The 20,890-nt window shown below is 39.1% G+C and overlaps 5 protein-coding genes across 6 annotated transcripts; 3 read left to right on the plus strand and 2 right to left on the minus strand.

Annotated features, from left to right (window-relative positions):
• The first annotated feature begins 287 nt into the window (after positions 1-287).
• Positions 288-1,747, plus strand: LOC106367610. The gene has a single exon (XM_013807418.3). It carries the CDS (start codon positions 966-968, stop codon positions 1,602-1,604), a length of 639 nt encoding a protein of 212 aa, XP_013662872.2. The 5' UTR covers positions 288-965; the 3' UTR covers positions 1,605-1,747.
• A 99-nt stretch (positions 1,748-1,846) lies between these two features.
• On the minus strand, positions 1,847-5,509 carry LOC106397109 (proline-rich receptor-like protein kinase PERK12). Its single transcript, XM_013837666.3, has 8 exons — positions 4,213-5,509; positions 3,511-3,987; positions 3,336-3,422; positions 3,163-3,233; positions 2,991-3,067; positions 2,667-2,814; positions 2,417-2,578; positions 1,847-2,315 (listed from the first exon to the last, which is right to left on the minus strand). The coding sequence occupies exons 1-8, from the start codon at positions 5,039-5,041 to the stop codon at positions 2,070-2,072; spliced, it is 2,097 nt and encodes a 698-aa protein (XP_013693120.1). The 5' UTR covers positions 5,042-5,509; the 3' UTR covers positions 1,847-2,069.
• Positions 5,510-6,652: 1,143 nt separating this feature from the next.
• Positions 6,653-8,462, plus strand: LOC106397110 (probable inactive poly [ADP-ribose] polymerase SRO2). 2 transcript variants are annotated; one of them, XM_022703291.2, is made up of 5 exons: positions 6,653-7,205; positions 7,278-7,516; positions 7,604-7,641; positions 7,807-7,926; positions 8,274-8,462. In XM_022703291.2, the coding sequence occupies exons 1-4, from the start codon at positions 6,760-6,762 to the stop codon at positions 7,906-7,908; spliced, it is 825 nt and encodes a 274-aa protein (XP_022559012.1). In that variant the 5' UTR covers positions 6,653-6,759; the 3' UTR covers positions 7,909-7,926; positions 8,274-8,462. The 2 variants fall into 2 exon arrangements, with proteins under 2 accessions (XP_022559012.1, XP_013693121.1); XM_013837667.3 differs by having other exon boundaries at positions 6,656-7,205; positions 7,604-7,731.
• Positions 8,463-10,726: 2,264 nt separating this feature from the next.
• Positions 10,727-12,563, minus strand: LOC106397111. The gene is made up of 5 exons (XM_013837668.2): positions 12,392-12,563; positions 12,137-12,289; positions 11,576-11,719; positions 11,337-11,483; positions 10,727-11,263 (listed from the first exon to the last, which is right to left on the minus strand). Exons 1-5 carry the CDS (start codon positions 12,449-12,451, stop codon positions 10,949-10,951), a joined length of 819 nt encoding a protein of 272 aa, XP_013693122.1. The 5' UTR covers positions 12,452-12,563; the 3' UTR covers positions 10,727-10,948.
• Positions 12,564-19,604: 7,041 nt separating this feature from the next.
• On the plus strand, positions 19,605-20,890 carry LOC125587104. The gene is made up of 2 exons (XM_048757251.1): positions 19,605-20,712; positions 20,799-20,890. The coding sequence occupies exons 1-2, from the start codon at positions 19,605-19,607 to the stop codon at positions 20,888-20,890; spliced, it is 1,200 nt and encodes a 399-aa protein (XP_048613208.1).

Consider the following 20,890-nt stretch of genomic DNA (forward strand, 5'->3'; position numbering starts at 1 on the left):
TGACAATAAAATAATATTTTACTAACCTTTATATATATAGTTATGATTTAAATAATGAAATAATAATCTGAAAATATATATATAGAAGAAGATACAAATACATGTGAAAGTTTGAAACAATCTATTCAATGAGAAAAATATACAGTAAACTTATTATATTTTAAAAATTGATAGATGTTTTAAAAATTGATAGACACATATATATTATAATATATATCAATTTAGAATTGAAAACAAAATATTTATATAAAAATAAATGAAAACAAAATCCTGCGCGGTTGCGCGGATCGAGATCTAGTTTTAAGTTAAAATGTATTTAATTATGTTGCTATTTCAGAGGAATACAGAAAGCCTTTAATTTTAGGGCATTTTGTCAAAATTTCCCTTTTTACAGTTCAGTTACATATACACATATGCACATATAATAAAACTTGAACCTATGTGTAAAATAGTGAATTCACAGAAGTAATATATATGAGTCAATGACTGCTTAAGCCCTCTCCATAAATCTTTTGATGTTTCTTGGAAAAGATGGAAGTGTATCCCACTTGATCTTCTCACAAATAAAACATGTTTTTTACCTAAGTACATCTCTCCTTCCACTTAGACATCAAAAGAATCTCTTTAGTTGTCTCTCTTTATGAAAAGAAAAGAAAGAAAAACAACAAAGATCAATATTCTCAATTTAGAACTTTGGTTTCATACCCATTAGTCTTATTCGTTTCATTACCTGTCACTTTTGTATGATACATTAATTAGTAACTTTATTCAAGCCACGAAATGCTTCTATTATTAATTCATTACCCCTCATCTCACATGGAATGAAGCATATTCACATTTCTTGTTCCACATGTACCTTCACAATATAACTACTCTCCAAAGTAACTGACAACTTCAACATCTTCTTATACCACTTCTTGATTTGTTTCTACGAACCAAACATAAACCAAACCCTAAGAGAGAAAATGGGAGACCAAGGAGCACAACAAATGCAACAGCCTGTTGTTGTGTATCCAAACGCATACACTACACAAAATTCATATCCATCTTCTTCCTCTTCACCAGCTTCTTCTTCCTATGGCTCACGCGGTTCCTTTGCGACGGTCTTCATAGTCGTAGCCGTGATACTTGTCTTGTCGGCTGTGGCTTGTATCTTCGGGAGGCTATGCAACCGCATAAGCCGCGGGGCCAAGCAATATCATAGCAAACAGCCAAAGCGCGAGAAAGGGTCATCTACGAAGAGCCATGAGATTCGGCCTGTGGAGTTTGAGCCGAGGGAGAGAGGTGATTTGGAGTTTGGGGCGGATATGAAACATCATAGGGAAACTGAGAAACCTTATGGAAGAGAGTTTGAGCCGAGGGAGAGAGGTGATTTGGAGTTTGGTGTGGATATGAAACATCATAGGGAAATTGAGAAACCCTATGGAAGAGATTACGAAGATGACATGGAATTCGGATTTGATAACAAGAGAGGAGAAAGGGGCGGAGGAGGTCCACCTCAACATGGAGTGAGGTTCAAGTTACCTGAAAACGAGGACGGTCTTCATGGTAAAGGTGAAATCAGACATGGAGGTCCAGATTTCGAGTTCCGACCAGGACACTAATTATTTTGAGTTGTCTAAGAACAAAACACTTTATGTTTATGTCTTATTTGCTGCCTTTCTATTATTGGTTTCTCTTGTGCTTTTCCTTGCCTGGGTTGATTTATGGGTATGTGAAGCTATAAAAATTCTGAGTCTCTTGGTGTTAAGTATACACTAAATACTCTAACGTACTAAATAAATCCATTATTATAAAGTAAAATAATTTTGTAAAAGAATCAACAAGTTAATTATGGAGGAAGGTTTATCAGTATACAAAGAGGTTCTTCACTATTCATCCTCACTCTTCACAACTTTTTCTTGGTTCTATTTTTCTTTTCTGAGGGCATTTAGCTATTAGAGAACAAAAACTTAAGGCACCTACCAAGAAATGCATCTCAACTCAATATATGAAAATAATAGCTTTACAGATTTCAAGAAAAGAGGCAGATGTATGTATTTACTTTCACCTATTGTATATTTGTATGATCAGAATTGTCGGTTATTGAAAGGTCGAGTCTCTGATTCATTCCCTGAGAAATCAGAGGAGCTTTTCCCAGAGTAACCTCCACTGTTCATCCCTGACTCTGTGCTATCATCAATACCAAACGCCATTTTCCTGAACTTCATGATCTCTTGGTTGTATTGCCCTGAGTCATAAGTTGTGCTTTGCCCAACTTTGATCCCGTTGCTAATATCTCCAGAGTCTTCGTCGCAGTCCAATGCTCTCACAACCTTATTTCACCAAAAATATGAGTTTTAAGACATGAGAAAATTAAAATCAAGAATAGTATATAGCATAACAGTTTTTTGAAACTTTTTAGCCAGAAATTTACCTGAGCCATGCGTGGACGTTTTGGACCAGAATGTCTAACGCATGCAGCTGCAGTCTCGATCATTCTCACGACTTCATGCTCCACATAATGTTTTTCGAGCCGTCCATCAATGAGTTCGCTGTAATCTCCGGTCTCAATGGCTCTGAGAAGCAGCGGCCGTGCCTGTGAGTTCATGTGTAAATAATGTAGAGTAAAAAAGAGCCCATCTTTTATTGTAACTGAATATAGGTTTGAAGATTGGTTATGTTACCCATTCGACCAAACTCTCTTCTCCTAGAGGTTGATTCTGGTCAACTGGTTTTCTTCCCGTTACAAGCTCTAAGAGAACAACCCCGAACGAGAAAACATCGGATCTATCAGTCAGTTTCCCACTTGATGCATATTCTGGTGCTAGGTACCTGAAAACGTTAAAACATGTTAGTCTTGATCCCTATGACAAAACCATAGGATCATTCAAGACTTAGTTTTAATCCAAGGGAATACTAAAAAAATATTTTGTCTCACGTCAAATAAAACAAACTTATCTTCAAGAAACTGGATTAGTTTTGGAGTAATGTTTGTGATGAATGCTTACCCGAAGGTCCCCATGACCCGAGTTGATACGTGAGTTTGTGTTGTATCATTGAGTCTAGCAAGTCCAAAATCAGCAACCTAAACACCACGAAAAAAACCAAGATTAAAGTCTCATCAACTGAAACGTCAGAGAGTTATGATGGATATAAAGTAAAAGAGGTTTTATTTATTGCCTGAGCTTCATATTCATCATCCAGCAGAATGTTTGCTGACTTGATGTCCCTGTGAATGATCTTTGGATGACCTTTATAAGAAAACAAATAAGTACTTAACCAAAAAAAAAACAAAAGAAAAATGTGAAGGGTATGATTAATATGTTTGCTCTGAAATATTAGCAGTCTCTCACAGTCTTCATGCAGATACGCCAACCCTTTAGCTGAACCTATAGCGATCCGGACTCTTTTCGACCATTCTAAAACCGGCCTTCCCTTTCCTATAAAAGATAGAACGCTTGAGTAAAGGAAGTCTAACACATTAACCTAAAAGTCCGGTCTATACCAGAAACGGTACAAGCAACTCACCATGCAAATGATGCTCCAACGTTTGATTCGCAACATACTCATAAATAAGCAATCTATGCTGGTCCGAAATACAATAACCCACCAAAGATACCAAATGCCGATGGTGAACACGGCTGATGATCTCAACCTCTGCCGTGAACTCACGATCACCTTGTCCGCTCCCTGCTTTAAGCTGCTTCACAGCGACAACTTTACCATCATGTAAGGTACCTTTGTATACGCATCCGAACCCACCTTCTCCAAGAATGTTGTGTCGAGCAAAGCCTTGAGTGATCTCCGCAAGCTCTTGGTAGCTGAAATGAGTCTGGTTAGTTCCGAGGATGGCAGAGTCAGGCATGCTATTGGATTGCATCTGGTGACCGGGTTGGCTTCCGTAGCTGTTTCCCATAGAGGAATGTTGCTGCTGTGAATTGTACATTGAACCACCACCAGGACCAGAGTATACTTTACTAGGGTCTTGTCCGTATGAGAATCCATCTATATTATCAAAAGAAAGACAGTGTCAAAAGATGTGAAATAACTTATTCCATTAATTCCATCACTTTTTTTTTTTTTTTTTACCGTTTAACATGAATGGAATAGAATACAATCAGTTACAAACATTTCAAAAAATGGAAAGTTTGGGCCTAACCCTAGGGATGTATGGAAAGTCCTAATCATTCAAAAACGGAGAGATAATTAAAAGCAAAGATTTATGAAAACCTGATTTGACAGAGAAGTTAGGGTGTGGCAAGTACTGAGGGTGATCATAGCTATCAATGTTTCTCTTTTTCTTTCTTCTCACTAAGAAACAAACGGCTATAAGGGCCATGATGGCGAAACCACCGGCTACAGCCACACCGACCATAATCTTCCCTTGAGAGCTAATACCATTGCTTCCGTTTGTTGGAGGCGTTACTTTGCTAGGGACTGTGAGAGATGGAGACACAACGGCTCCTCCACCCGAACCACCGTTAGGTTTTGGTGGTGCAAGAAATGAGCTCGCCCCCGGTGGGGAATTTGCTGGCACTGATGGTTGGATTAGGAGAGGATTGGTTGGGTCTGACGGTGGAGCCGGAGGTGAATTGGTAGGTTCTAATGGTGTGGTAGAAGGAGATTGTGACGGTGGTGTTTCCGGGTTCGTTGAAGAATATGATGGTGAAGGAGGAGAATGATGAACGTCTGAAGATGGAGGTGGGTTATCGGATTCGTATGGAGGAGCCGGTGGTGTTTCTGAATCTGTCGGAGGAGAAGGGGGTTTGGTTGAAGTTGGCGGCGGCTGAGGATTGTTTGAGTCTTCCGGTGGAGAATTGGAATCTGGAGGAGGAGTGTCTGTTAATGGAGTTAGGATCCAAGGTAGAGGAAGTATTGAATCGGGAGGTGGAGGCGACGGTTCTGAGTCAGAGGGTGGTGGCTCTGATAAGTCAGCCGGTGGAGAAGGAGTAGATGTGGAATCAGACGGTGGAGGAGCAGAATTCTCGGATGAAGAATCCGGCGGGGGAGCTGAATCGGCTGGTGGTGAAGAACTTGGCGAACCGTCTGAGTCTGACATTTTATTTTACAGAAATCGAACACTCAAAGTTGATTTGAAGAAGAAGAAGAATACAAATTATCTCTTCTCCAGAAACTCTATTTTCTCAATTTATATTTGAATAAATGAAACCACAGTTATTGTTTAGTTTTCTCTCCTGCTAGAGAAAAATAAATTAGGGTTTAAAAATCCAGGAGGACCTTTGAATGGGGTGGAGAGAGAGAGACATTACAGACGAAAAGGACTTCAATGGAAGGAGAACCTCTTCCTCTCTCCCCCTTGGTTTCTTTTCCTGGGAAAAAAAAACAACAAAGAAGAAGAAGAGAGAAAGATTTTGAAAGGGATAATCAACAAATCGCCATGATCATTTTTAGCAGTGATGATGATGATGATGATAAGTTGTAGGCACCTCTCCTGTGCCCCGCCCTTTGATCCAAAAACTCTCTCTCTCTCTCTACAATATTATATGTTTCTGTGTCTTTTCTTTTTAGTTTTTCCTCGTCGTATTGGTTCCTTGTTTCTTTTGAGATGTTACTCCTTTATTCTCGGGTTACCGCGCAAATTCAACGGAATTTTGAGGTCTTATAAATTGGATCTTTGACCCGACCCGGTAACTCGTCGAATAATATGAGGTAATTCTTTAAAGGGCCTATTGGTTTGGCAATATAAATGGGCCTTAATTAGAGAGACGCTTTACTTAAGCTCATTAATACATTTTCTACCTTAACATATGACATCATGCTGATAGGCCTACAATGTTGCATGCTCGATTTGTTGCAGCCACGAAATTAGTTATTAGTTACCGTCATGGATTTGAATGGCGGTAGTAAAAAACGTCGGTTATTTTAGTAGTTTAATATTAAGTATTTATTTGTTTACTTTTGCAATCGTCGAACCGACAATAACTAACTAAATGTTAACCGACAATAACTAACTAAATGTTCATTACATTTTTATTTTTCTGTAAACAAAAGTTCATTATTTTCATCGTTGTTAATTTGGCATGCGACAAACTTGTCGTTATTGTTTTTATCTATAACGCAAACGATCGTTACTTTTATTGTTAATTTAAATTTTGTCCTGTTCACCATCCTAATTTAAAAAATGGTAGTATATTTAAACATTGTAATAATAGATCCATTCCATGCGAGATATATTACTACCAAACAAGTTAAAAAAAAAATTTAGCCAACTCAGCGAAGGCATTGGTTTAAAAGGAAAACCTACCACGCTACCCGAATTTAGTACCTCATATTAACATAGCTTAGTCTTACCAGCAATCTGATATTTCTATCTTTTCCGATATTATTAACAAATTTTATTATTCATGTCCAAAAATGCATTTACAGATTCTGCAGAATATTCTTGTAAACCAGTAGAAAGTTTACACCTTCACTAAGCAAACTTAGCCACAAAGAAAATTCAAACAACATTCCAAGGAAAAAATCTGTAATTAAGGAATTAAAACCGAACTTTATCAACAAAAATATCATCTTAGATGAGAAGAAGATGATCATTGCATCCAATAGCAAGTAACGCAATTAATTGTAGGGGTAATAAAGTCATTAGACACGTGATGGAGTGGTTAAAAAAAAGGGTCCTGTAGTGCAAGCAGAACGTAACGGCACCGCTTTAAAACCGTTTAATACTTGTCTCCTTTCTTCTACATTCTCTGGTTAGTCCCCTTCCCCAAGAAAACTTGTCTCTCTCTCTCTCTCTCTCTTTCCTTCCCACTCGTGATGGCGGCGCAGGTCGAAATCGAGGACCAATCGTCCGTCACCGAACTCGATAATGGCGAAATTTTCGATCCCCTCTCCGACGATGCCGATTCCTCCTCCGGATCAACGATCCTTCTCGGCCAAGGAAACCAGGAGCACGACGTCATCAAAGCGTGTTTCCTCTCCGGCTTAGGCGCCGCTTTCGCGGGCGACACGACGGTGGCGAGCGTGCGTAAGAACTCAACGGAAGGGATCGCGACGAGAGCCAGGTACGTAGCGTTTCGGATCTTCACGGAAGCCATGGCGAGGAAGAACGGGGGAGATCCGAATGTGAAGTACGGTTGGTACGCTGGCTCCAGAGAAGAGATCGAGGGTATCGTCTCGTACGGATTCAGCAGCCGGGAGATCGATGACGGTTCTCATGGAATCGGAATCCATCTCGTTGCTTCTAAGTGCTCTCTCTTCGCGTAAGTCTTGTAATCTCATTTCAATGTGTAGATTGTGTGATATGTAACGGTCAAGTGTTGTTGTTGTTGCAGAGCTGTAGGTGCAGAGCCAGACGGGGAAGGTGTGAGGCATCTTATCTTATGCCGTGTACTCCTCGGGAAGCCTGAGCAGATCGCCTCCGGGTCTAAACAGTCGCATCCGAGCTCTAGTGAATTCGATTCCGGTGTGGATGATCTTCAGAATCCGAGTAAGTATGTTGTGTGGAGCTCCAACATGAACTCGTACATCTTACCGAGTTACATCCTCAGTTTCAGGTCTCCTCGCCTCAGAGGTATGAAAAGCAGATTCATTCTTTCAATGCTTGATGAGTTTGTGTATATTAATTATTATCTCTAATATGGTGGTATGTTTCTTTCAGTTATAGGTAGAGGTGGTCCTCCGCCAAGCTCGCCTTGGGTTAGTTTTACTGCGCTTATGTCAATGCTGTCCAAGTCTGTCGATGCTTCCAGAATGAGCTTGATCATGAGGACTTACGATGATTTTAGGGTTAAAACTCAATTAATGCAACATTTTACTATTGTTTTATTACTTTGGATCTAATGTTTGGTTTTATTCTTCCAGAAACGGAAGATTCAGAGATATCAACTGGTTCGGATGATGAGACAAGTGGCTGGAGACGACCTTTTGGCTCAGATAATCAGGAACCACAGGGACAGGGTTTAAGGAAGGATAGATGAAAGGGTAAGCGAGTCTTGTTTAGCTTTTCATTTTATATCATACAATCAATGTGCTTTTCATCGCCTTTCTCATCTAATCAAATTAATAGAAAGTGAAAAGTTGAAAAAGTTTTGTTCTTGTTCTTTCTTATCGAGCAAGGATTGAGAATCATAAATTAGGGGTGAAAAAGGGATCTTTCTTCTAATACCTTTAGACGTGTGTTGTTCTAAGTTCCAACTCATGCAAAATTTGTGGCCGTTCATTTTCCTTTCTCACTAAGCTTTGGAATTTATAGTCCTTTCTAGAAATTTTATTATTGACCTTTTTTATTTTTTTTTAGCATTGACCTTTATTTCTTCTATCACTTGCAGAGAAGTCTAAGACGCGTGGAAGCTCAATCAATTGTGGAAAATCTATATCTGAGAGTTTTTAAGCTCTTATTTGTCTCCTTTTCTGATTAGATGGTACACACAGAGGATCCCTTGTGATATGAACTTTGGAAAATTTGTAAAGATCATTATTTCATATAGCTAATGATATTTTCAAAATTTCGAGAACAATCAAGAAATTTTATATCATAATCTCGTTCATTACATCATTCTCTGATTCTGATATCTCCTCCCATTACTTCTCCTACGTGATCTCCATCTCTCCTTTACTATGTCCTCATCTTTTCTCTTCTCCAGTACAGTGCCATTTTCTCCTTGAATCATCATCATCATGGCATTTTCCCCTTCTCACTTCTAAGGTCTGATCTGGACACAACTCGTAGAACCTTAGTCTTATCCACTAATTCTCTTGAATGTTATATTCTAGGATAAGTTTTATCCATTTTTAAGTTTTTGTCGCAAAAATAGTCCTCAATGAAAAAAATGACCAAAATAAGTTTTATTAAAGAGTAAAAATGTAATCTTAAGATTAAATAATATAGACTTAACGTTTAGAGTTAAGAGATGAGTTTGGGGATGTTTCAAATTTTTAAAAATAAAAAAATTAAAATTAAATTTTTTAAAAAAAAAAAAAAACTATTTGGTCATTTTTTTTCTTGAAAGCTATTTTTGTGACAAAAATTTAAAAAATGGCTATTTGAGATAATTGTCCTATATTATAAGTTCTTAAGTTATAATTAAAAATTCCTTTTTATTAAAACTCTTAAGAAATGCTTACAGCCTTCAGAATCTCATATCAGACCCTGCCCGGATCTTCTAAACTATATCCTATATGGAAACTTGTTGTATACAAATACATCTACTTAATAAAAATGAATAAACTTATCTAACTTAATATAGTATTAGAGTTTAATTCACATAATTCAACTCGATCGATAATCGATATAATCGATATCGATTAGGTTTATATCCATAATTGATATAAACCTAAAGTCTTTGCCTAACTATCCTGTTATTAATGTTGAAGCCGGAAAATTTTTATTTTAAAAATTAAAAAGAAAAAGATTTTTAATAATTTGTACGAGAAACGAACAATTTATTTATAGATCATTTGATTTTAAGCCGAAATCCCATATAATCTAATACAAATTTAATTTTCTAATAAAAGTATATAGAATTTTTAACTTAGAACATATATTTGTGAATGAAACTATAGGCTAGTGTTTTCCATGTTTGTTGCTTGGTGTCATTACTGCGTCTTCTATTGAGATCTCTCGAAGAGTTGCCCCTAATTTGAAGCACTTGGAGCAGAGTTTTAGTGGTATTGATGGTGATCCCATGAATGTACCAAGAAAACGGTGGCAGACTAAACGGAGGAGAGGGTTTGAAAGTATTGGTTTAGTATCACTTTCGATGCAATTTTTCCTTGTCCACCCCTTCATTTTTTGTATTCTTCTAGGCTTTTAGGCAACCTGTGCTTGCAGAAACGTTCTGAGTCTACGTATATTGGCTCCACTTTATAGCTACCCTCAAACACTTTCATGAACATCATTTTTCTCTTTTTTTATATTTTGATTTTGCCTGTCCACAAACAACCAAGAGAAACAACACACAAAACAGACATGGTGATAAAGTGCCGGTTTAATACTATCTTTCTCTGACACCGACTCATGTTTAACGTTATCTGATTCTGATCCCTTGGATTCGGCCTGCGACAATAAATATAATCATAAATTACCTAGTTTTTTTTTTTTGAGCAACAAATTACCTAGTTTATAGTAATTTTTATTGATTGAGCTCTGATTCGTGGAAATGAAACTGACCTGAGGTTTTTGACGTCATAAAGTCAACACGAGTTTCCTAAAACTTATTTCTGATGAATATAGGAATATATTAAACATCCAAACTTTTTACAAATATTAATCTGTGTATGATCATTTAGGCTTTGTTTATCCATGTATTTTGCTTGAAGTCTTTACTTAGAGATTTCGCTTAGCTCGTCGAATCCTACTAGCCATATTTTGGATCAATAAGAGCAGAGTTTTGGTAATCTTGATGGTGGTCCCACGAATGTACCAAGAAAGTGTTGGCAGATTAAAAATAGGATGTGGCTGAAAGTAGTGGTTCACTGTTACTTTGGCCGCAATCTTTCCTTGTCTGCTGCTTTGCTACATTTTTTCATATCCTTGTCGATATTTTGGTAACCTTTACTTGCACAAACGGTCTCATTCTACGTCCGGGTAGCGTCATATACAAAGCACTGAAACGAAAAAAGCAATGGGACAAGAAAAATTGTATTTTGATTTGGAATATAATAAGAAATGAAAATTTGTAAAGAACAAGATAACTTTAGAGTTGCCTGACCCGCAAGCAACACGTATTGTCTGTAGTGTTGAATGATTAAGAGGTCTACTCCATTCACTTTGGAAAAGAAATCATGTGTAGTAAGGTTTATATTAGAAATATATGGGAGACACCAACGATTAAGGTTTTCTATAAAGTACACAACTGAGTTTATTTTGTACTGTTGCTGTTCATTAAATAAAGGTTTTGACAATCAGCACTCCAAGGTTTGTATCTAGATAAAGTGACCCGTTTGGTGTTTGCATTTTTTTTTGTCAACATGATATAACGTGCCAATACCGGAAGTGAAAGTCTCAAATACTTCGGAGAACGGCGCCTCGAATCTGAAGATCTTCCATTAAACTCTTAGTGCTTTTGGTGGTGACCCGACGGATGTACCAAGAAAACGGCGGCATATCAAGAGGTTGCATGGGGATATAAACCATGTCCAGCTTCAGTTTCGACCCAAGTAATCCTTTTCCGCCTGAACATTTTCGGTATTCTTCTGCGCTTTTCGGTTCCCTAGCCGTGCAATATTTATCACTATCTATGTACCATGGCTTTATTTGCAACTGACCCAGTAACCGTTCCATGTTCATTACATCCTCTCTCGGAATCCTAAATAATGTCTGTCCACAAAAACCTAATTTAATTTTCTCAAAACGGAACAAGAAGATTTTGATATTTGTAAAAAATTCTTACGAGGAGATCTTTTCGGTTCTCATTGAAAATTAGTTCTATTGGCATTTTTCCATCCCACCAAAGAAACTTCCAGGGCGCAGATTTTTTAACTACCACGACTTTCTCATCCCTTCCATTATCCCTAAGAACCTTGCTTGATTTGACATCCTTCATAAGAAAAATATCATTTTCTCAAGTATTGCTATAATCAGAACTTAACAGGAACGGCACAATTAGAAGAAAAGAAAACAAAAAAGAACCAGGATTTTGCGCCTTTTCATTTGTTTGAAGTAAGAATATGTTTGGTTGTCGTGACTAGTTACAATATCGAAGACTGTCTCAGGAGGCAATCCTATTGAAAATGCCATCTCCAAATGGGTTTCACCTATACTCGTTTTGGACACCTTCAAACATAAATGATGTAATAAATTTGTTAGATCTTCTTCTTATAATACACAGACACTACATGGCTCTTGTATTTCAGACCCTCGTCTTAGGGACATCAACAAAGTAGAAGTATAATTAGCTTTGTTGACAAAAAGAAATTGTATACCAACTATGAATCCAAAATTGTATATGATTGTTAGTAAATAAATAAACATTCATTTGTAATCCCTGCCAACTATGTTTTATTCCTGTATTTTTTCTCGACTAAAAGCTTTGTTCATGTATCTGTATAATAAATATTGAATTAACAAAAAAAAAATTGCATCCTCTTAAAAATAATTTTAGTACTATCTCACGATCACACAAGCTGTACATATTGCAACCGTCAAGCCAAATCTAAGTATTGAAAATTCGTTTGTGGTATGTAATCTTACCTTCACCTTAGGAGGATAATCTCGCTGCCATGGGAATTTCTTCTCTTCAGCTCTCCACAACTTTAATTGCCTCTTCGTTTCTTCGCTCTCCGCATTGGTATTTATCTCCGACCCTGGCTTTGATTTTACATTCTTAGATTTCTTGGACTCGGCCTACAACAAGCAGAGTCATAACCTAAGTCAATAACTAAACTATATTGTATTTCGTATTCATTTGACTCTTAAGGGTTGTTTGATTATCGAAATGAAACTGACCTTTGGAGCTTGTTGCGTGTTCAGGTTGATCCAGGCACCAAACCCAGGAAATATACCCATTTATAGGTAATTTTAGTCCAAAAATGATACACTTATTTGATCAGAGCAAGAGCATATGACGATCCAAATATTTTATATCTTGTGGTTTGAGGTATCTTAAAGCTAGACATCATGCGATATGAAATTGAAAGAATATAATAGTGAGGGACTGGTGGTGCAGTTTACGTATACGTTTTCATACTGCAAAACAAGAAGTGAGCTGCTCGAAACCCGTGAATTCTTGACGTAGAGGCAAGACCTACGTGAATAAAGAGGTGATCAAAGGTATTTTTTTGTGCTTCCTGCTGTTCTAAGTTATTAAATCATAATGAGGTAAAAAAGTATGTTACTGTATTTTCATCAGTGAAAACTTTATTTATTAGTTTTGTAGATTGAACTCAGACTGCATATAATTGAAAGATCAGTCTTTCAAAAGTTAGAATTGCTAGGAATGTATGAAAGCATCAATGGGTTTTATTTATAATTTGAAAACAAGCAAATACATACGATTATACAAATAATATATGTACATAACATATCATTAGTTTAGTTTATATATGCTATGTAAGCTCAAGAATTGTGAGCTTGTTCGTTCTGAGCCAAGAGTGTGTTACACATGGTGATGAGTGTGTAACATAGTACGTTAAGTTTGTTACGGCGTGATGACATGTCACAAACTTATGAAAGTAGAAGATATTGCTTTGGCGCGAAGCAAAGAAGATCTTCTGTTGGCGATATTTTAGGAAGTAGAATATTGTCTTTCACGTGTACTTAACGAGGGAACCTAGAAGTGTTTTAGGTCGAGCGTTAAGAGAGTAAAAGCTAGAGCAAGAGGTTTGTTTTTGTCGGCTACAGAAATCGAGTGAAAGGTTTTCAGCTTGGGTTTCTGTAATTTAGATATTAGAAATTGGTCCGTCGCTAGTCGTGTGTGACTGAGCATAAACCGGATTAAACAGATCTAGGAGGATTGTTTAAAAGATTTCTAATATACAAGAAAGTGTTCTTGAAAGACTTGTGTACGGTTCATATTTGTGTGTCTCTGAACTTTCATTTGGTATCAGAGCGGGAAACCTTTGTGGTATCAAGTACTACTAACAGGTTGAGATCCTGCAGATTTCATGGACACCATGAAGGAACTCTTACACATTCATAAGTCTATCATGCTGGACAGTACCAACTTTGGTCACTGGAAAGTGAGGATGCAACACATCATCAGAGGAGTTGATGAAGATGCTTGGACGTCTGTAGAAGATGGTTGGATTGCTCCTACCGTTGTCTTGGTAGATAAGTCTGTTGGTCCAAAGCCTAAAGACCAGTGGACTGATGGTGAGAAGAAAGCGTCTAAGTTCAACTCTAAAGCTCTAACTGTCATATTCTCGTCAGTAGATGTTGTCTGTTGAGCAGTTCAAGATCATATAAGGATGTGAATCTGCCAAGCAAGCGTGGGATACGCTCATAAATCACTTTGAAGGAAATACCAGTGTGAGAAGGACACGCCTTGATCACCTAGCCTCCAAGTTTGAGAACCTGAGAATGAGTGATGATGAGCCGATTGATGAATTCATATGCAAGATCAGTGAATTGGCAAGTGAAGTGTCTGTTCTTGGCAAGAAGTATGAAGAAAAGGATTTGGTGAAGAAGCTGCTAATGTGCTTACCACCACGGTTTAAAGCTTATAAAGTTGTTCTCACACTTGCTGTTGACACAGATGAGATGAATTTTGATCAACTCTCAGGCATTCTGAAGGTGCATGATCTTGAGAAAACCGACCGACAATCTACTAACCAGAAGAGCATTGCCTTCACAGCTGAGTCTAAGGATGATGGTCGAGTCACTAAGATTGAAGAGAATCTGAGTTTAATGGCTCGAAACTTCAACAAGTTTGTCAAGCGTATGGAGAAAGGTTGTGGTAGATCCAATGGACGCTACCAAAAGAATGATGTTGAAAGGGGCAGCTCTCAGCACTCAAAGCAGGATTCTAGCAAGAACACAAAGAAGTGTCATGAGTGTGAAGGTTACGGCCACTTCAGAAGCGAGTGTCCCCTTGCTATGAGAAAAGAGCAAAAATGTATTGAGTGTAAAGGCATTGGGCATACACGCAGTGAGTGTCCTAGCATTCTCAAGAAAGAGAAGTCTCTCATGCGCTTCAGTGACACTGAATCTGAAAGCGACAGTGACGAAGGTGAGCTGCACCTAAACTTCATGGCTCTAATTGGTTAAGAAAGTGGAAAAGATTCTAATGCTTACAGCGAGGATGATGATGATCTTGAGCAAGATCTTGAAACTGAGTACAAGACTCTATTTGACAAGTTCTCTGATCTCAGTCATGAGAATCTCGAGCTTCTCAAGGAGAAAGCAATGCTGAAAGCTCAGTTTAACATACTGGAACTTGATCAGCCTTCCACCAAGACAAAAGCTTACTCAATTGACCGAGAGTCGGATCAAGAAGTTCTTGCACTTAAGAGAGCGATGACAGAGCAAGAACGAGTTCGTAAGGAAGCTGAAGCACACGTACAAAGGTTGAGCGATCTCTTAGCCGTAGAGACTGATCGAAGTAGGCTACTCGAAAGTCAACTAACTGAAAATCACAAGAAGGTTCGCATGCTCTCAGCTGGTACTGCAACTCTTGATCACATACTTACATTGGGACAGTGTCCGAGTCTCAACATCGGCTTGGGATATAAAGGATCTACCTCAAAGGCTACTGAAACGAAGTTTGTGAGGGAAGCTCCTAATGAAGAAAAGAAACCTGAAGAGAAAGGGGTCCCTGCTGAAAGAAACGAGAATGTCCTTCCTAAACCAAGAAGACGTGGAAATGAATGTCATTTCTGTGGGAAACGAGGACACAATTCGAAGACGTCAGTATGAGAGAGCATGGAGGTTGAACCTGTGTTTCACCGAACCAACTGCTTACGGTTGCGTGTGGATAGTCAAACGTGATCTATATCCGAACTACAAAGAGAACACTCACTCTGAACTAAACACCGTTTCTGTTAAGTCACACACTGAAGCAGAACATGATCTTGTTTGCAACTTTGTGCGAGTACAAGTAGACACAGAGATCATTAGTAATGTTGCTTATACCTCTGCTGAAGAAGCATCACAATCTCAACTTCCCTGGTATTTTGATTGTGGGTGCTCAAAGCATATGACTGGAAATGAAGACTATCTTGAGAAACTCGAACTCATCAGAGGTGGAAAATTTACTTTTGGAGATGGAGGACAAGGCAAAATTCGTGCAATTGGAATAACCTCCAGACCTGATGTGCCTAAACTCTCAAACGTTTACTTTGTTGAGAGTCTCAAGGCGAATCTGATCAGTGTGAGTCAACTATGTGATGAAGGATTAGAGGTTATCTTTAACAGCAAGGAATGTCGTGCCGTTGATGCAAGAAACAATGTGGTGCTGAGAGGTATTCGTTCAGGGAACAACTGCTATCTTTGGAGACCTTCAAACGTGTGTTTTACGGCTACTGAATCCAAACTTGTTCTCTGGCACAAGAAACTAGGTCACATGAACACCAATGGGCTTAGCAGACTCGTGAATGCTGAAGTAGTAAGAGGTGTCCCTGATTTGGAGAAACAGACAGAGACAGTATGTGGAGCATGCTACCAAGGAAAGCAAGTCAAGGTACAACACAAACAAATTTCAGAGATCAGATCTACACGGATATTGGAACTGGTTCACATGGATCTTATGGGTCCTATAACACCTGAAAGCGTTGCTGGTAAGCGATATATTTTTGTATTGGTTGATGATTTTTCCAGGTACATTTGGGTGGACTTCTTACGCAACAAGTCTGATGCTCTTGAGAGTTTCAGAATCCTGGCTCTTCAACTCAAACAGGATAAGGGAGGAATCATTCAGATTAAGAGCGATCATAGGGGTGAGTTTCAGAATGAGCAGTTTGATAAGTTCTGTCACAATCAAGGTATCCGTCATCAGTATGCCGCTCCGAGAACTCCTCAACAAAATGGGGTTGTGGAAAGAAAAAATAGAACATTGCAAGAAATGGCTAGAGCAATGTTCTTTTGGGCGGAAGCAATCAACACTGCGTGCTATGTGATAAATCGGGTCTATGTCAAGCCAAAGACCAAGACTACTCCTTATGAGATTTTCAAGGGTAAAACACCGAATCTGAGCCACATGCATGTGTTTGGATGCTTGTGCTACATTTTGAATGATTAAGAACATCTGGGAAAGTTTGAAGCAAGAAGTGACATAGGGATGTTCCTAGGATACTCAGTGAACAGTTTAGCCTACCGTGTGTTTAATCAGCGTACCAAGTTTGTTGGTGATAATGTTAACGTCGTCTTTGATGATAACATTGGATTCTATGAGGCTCGAGTAACACAGACAATAAACGGTGGAACGCCAAGTTCTTCAAGACAAGCTGAAAATGAAGTGAAGGATGAGTCTGAGGAAGACAACGAACCTGAGATGACCAAGGTCGATCTTGATCAAGAAAAAGTACACAAAAACCACTCCTCGTCAGATGTGATTGGCGGACTGTATGATGAAAAAGTTACAAGAAAGAAACAAATCAACTTCAAAGAGATGGTCAAGTTGGCGTGTTTCATGGTGAAAATGAATGAAGTGGAATGCTTTGTGTCACTTATTGAGCCCAAGAACATTCAGGAAGCATTAGATGATGAATTATGGACTGAATCGATGCACCTGGAACTTGAGCAGTTTGAACGACTCCAAGTGTGGGTATTGGTACCAAGACCAAAGAACGTAAACATCATTGGAACCAAGTGGATTCACAAGAACAAGACTGATGATGAAGGGAACGTCATTCAAAACAAGTCGCGATTAGTTGGACATGGATACTCTCAGATTGAAGGAGTAGACTTTGATGAAACATTCGCTCCAGTTGCGAGACTTGAATCAATACGACTATTGTTTGGTATGGCTTGCAACTTGAGAATCAAACTCTATCAGATGGATCTCAAGAGTGCCTTTCTAAACGGTGTATTACAAGAAGAAGTCTACGTAACACAACCAAAAGGGTTTGAGGATCCACATTTTCCGGATCACGTCTACAAACTCAAGAAAACTCTTTATGGATTGAAACAAGCTCCATGAGCTTGGTATGATTGTCTGACGGAGTTCCTGGTACAAGCTGGTTTTCAAAGAGGTGGTGTGGACAAGACTCTGTTCGTCGGAGAAGATGAAGATGATATGCAGATCATTCAAGTTTACGTGGATGATATCATTTTCGGAGGAACGTCTAAGCAAATGGTTGATGACTTCGTGAAGACTATGACAAAGGAATTTGAAATGAGTATGGTTGGCGAACTGAGTTATTTCCTCAGACTTCAGATCAAACAATTAACCGATGGAATCACAGTTTCACAGAGTACCTATGCCAAAAATCTCATCAAACGATTTGGAATGCAGACAAGTAAGACTGCAAAAACGCCTATGAGCACAACAACCAAACTTTCCAGAGATAGCGATGGGAAACCAGTTGATGAGAAACTCTACCGAGCCATGATTGGAAGTCTTCTTTACCTCACAGCAAGTCGTCCTGATCTATGCCTCAGTGTGGGGATTTGTGCTCGCTATCAAGCTAAACCGAAGGAGTCTCACATGAATGTGGTAAAACGTATTATCAAATACGTGAAAGACACTCTTGACTTTGGTCTTCATTATACATTTGAGACTAATGTGAATCTTGCAGGTTTTTGTGATGTTGATTGGGCAGGTTGTTTAGATGACAGACATAGCACATCAGGTGGTTGTTTTTTTCTTAGGAAACAACATGGTCTCATGGCATAGCAAAAAACAAAACTGTGCCTCTCTTTCCATAGCAGAAGCTGAGTACATTGCACTAGGAAGTTGTTGCACTCAACTCCTTTGGATGCGACAAATGCTTGTTGACTACAGTATCACCTCTGCTCCCATGCTTGTTCATTGTGATAACATGTGGATATAAGACATCACTTTGTGAGAGAGTTGGTGGAAATGAGGATTGTGATTTTAGAGCATGTCCCAACAGAAAAACAACTTGTGGATCTCTTTACCAAACCACTGGATTACAACATCTTTCTGGGTCTTAGAAAGGCGTTGGGAATCATGGAACTCTGATTAAGTCCTGAAGAAGGGGGAAGAGTCACTGTAAAAATGTTGGACTCTATGCTTCGATGCTACCCCCTCACTAACACCTTAAGTCAACAAGTTCTACTGTGTAAGTGCTGTCACCTGACTCTTGTTATCTCGCTTTTCTAATTCACTGGTGAAGGGCACTCATCTTGAACTGAAATGTTATCCCATTTCACGTTTGAGCCATTGATCACTGCCTGGATTGAATGAGGAAACACATAAGGGGATGAGTGTTACATAAGAGGAAATGTGGGTCACACAAAAGGGTCAAAGGTAAGGCTCATGTGTAACTTCATGAAAGAGGTATGTGACTTAAAATAAAAAAAAATAAAAAAAAGAAGGCCCGGAATGATAGATACTCGTTTTGGAGCTGGGTGTTACCCCACTTTGTCTCTGATTTCGATCACTGTCTTGACTGGACAGGTATTTTACCAATCTCTTGGGATACATGTTTCGGAGCAGGGTGTTACCCCACTTTGTCTCTGGATTCCATCTCTTTCCTAGAATTAGAATTGTGTATTAATTGCCTGTTGATAAAACGTGAATGTCTGTGAGTTGGAGAGACAGACACACAAGAAGCCTAATGTGTCTTTCCAGACCATACAGCTGAGTGCGAAAACAGAGTTGGATTGACTGAATGAACACAGCAGAATCTCGTTTGTGACAGCTACTCGGCTGAGAAATAGCTACAGACTTGGGTTGACTCATTGATTCCAATAAAAACTGTTTTGGTAGCTAGATGTGTGGTGAAATCGTTCTTCAGTGACTATACCTCCGAGATGCAGGCATCATACCCATCGATGTCTATGTGTATAAGGCTGGCTATCATCACAATTCTCATGACTTCCATACTCTCATACGAATGTAAGTGAAGTCTATGCTCCTGGTTACATGCATGAGTTACACATAAGTTCAAATGCATCACACACAGTGTATTATTTGTGATTATTTTATTTGAGCCGAGTTACTTGATTTGGGCTAATGTTTTAAATTGAGTGAAATTAGGTCATCGGTTGTGTCACTCTCAAAAACAGTTTCCAACACATCTCACTCCCAAATCGAAACATGCAACCCACCCGAAGAAGCTCCCGATTGTCTGAGAGAGGAACATCTACTCCGTCTCCCTCCGCCGCTGGTCCTTCCGGACCTTCCCGCAAACGAATCCGGAAACAACGGCGAGAGATCACTCCGCCGCCGTCTTTTCCGCCTGCTGCATATACGTCTTCCTCATCTACCGACGACGAGGTTGAAGCCTTTCAACCCAAAGAGCCGCGTTATCAAGCAAGTCGTGCTATCTTCCAAGCACGAAATCAAGAAAACCTCGAGATGCTTCGTTCCAATATCACTCCGTTCTCGAGTCGCTTCGTCACGAGCAATTCGGCTGAGAGGTGTGAAAAATTGGCTCCACGTGAGTTTGTGATTCAACAGAGGTTAGATGTGAATGATGAGAACTTTTTTGATGTGAAACGGGTGGTAGTTAGGTCGGGTTTGATCTACACTCTGATTGATAGTGATCTGTTTCACCCTAATGTGGTGAAAGAGTTTATTGCCAATTTGGGTGCTGCTGAGGATAGAGGAAATGGTGTTGCTGTGTTTCTTCGTGAGTCTATGGTTGATTTCTCGCCTAGCCTGATTAATGCTCTGTATCTGGTTCTGGGATTTGAAGAAGATCATGACTACTTGGCCGCAGACATTGATCGAGTATGCTCGTTTCTGACGGATAATCGTGTGCAGCGTTGGGAAGCCATGAGCTCCAAGTATCTGACCCCGACGAATCAAGTCCTTTACAAGCTAGTGTGCTCAAATTGGATTCTCACCACCAACTACACGTCAATGAACCAGGAACGACTCAAGTTTCTCTACATGATTCATCATCACAGAAGTTTTGACTTTGGTCAGATGGTCTACGATCAAATCATCAGCTTTGCAGCTAACATCAACACTGACAGGTCTCGGAGGATCATTTTCCCTACATTGATTCAGCAAGTTATTGACTATCAACGTACAGTGCTGTCATTTGAAGATGATGAGGAGTATACCGGGTATCCGAAGCTGGTTGTCAAAGACAAAGAGGCAGGCAGAGGGCAAGGGGCTGACTCAAGGTCTGTGGATCTTCTGGCTGACATTGAGCGAACCATAGCTGATCTTAAAAGCATTCGGATTCGCTTGAGGAGTAAGGGTGTAGTACTTGTTGAACCTTTTTCTTGAATTCTATGAGTTTCTGACCTTATGTTTTTATCTTAATGTGCATCTACTCAGGGGGAGAATATCCACAGTATCCTCGCCAAACCCCACAGGATGAGGAGGAAGATGAAGTGGAACTGGATAGTGAAGAGAGTGAGAGTTTCTAA

The sequence above is a fragment of the Brassica napus genome, chromosome C5 (genome assembly GCF_020379485.1).
Source record: "Brassica napus cultivar Da-Ae chromosome C5, Da-Ae, whole genome shotgun sequence".
Lineage (NCBI taxonomy): Eukaryota > Viridiplantae > Streptophyta > Magnoliopsida > Brassicales > Brassicaceae > Brassica > Brassica napus.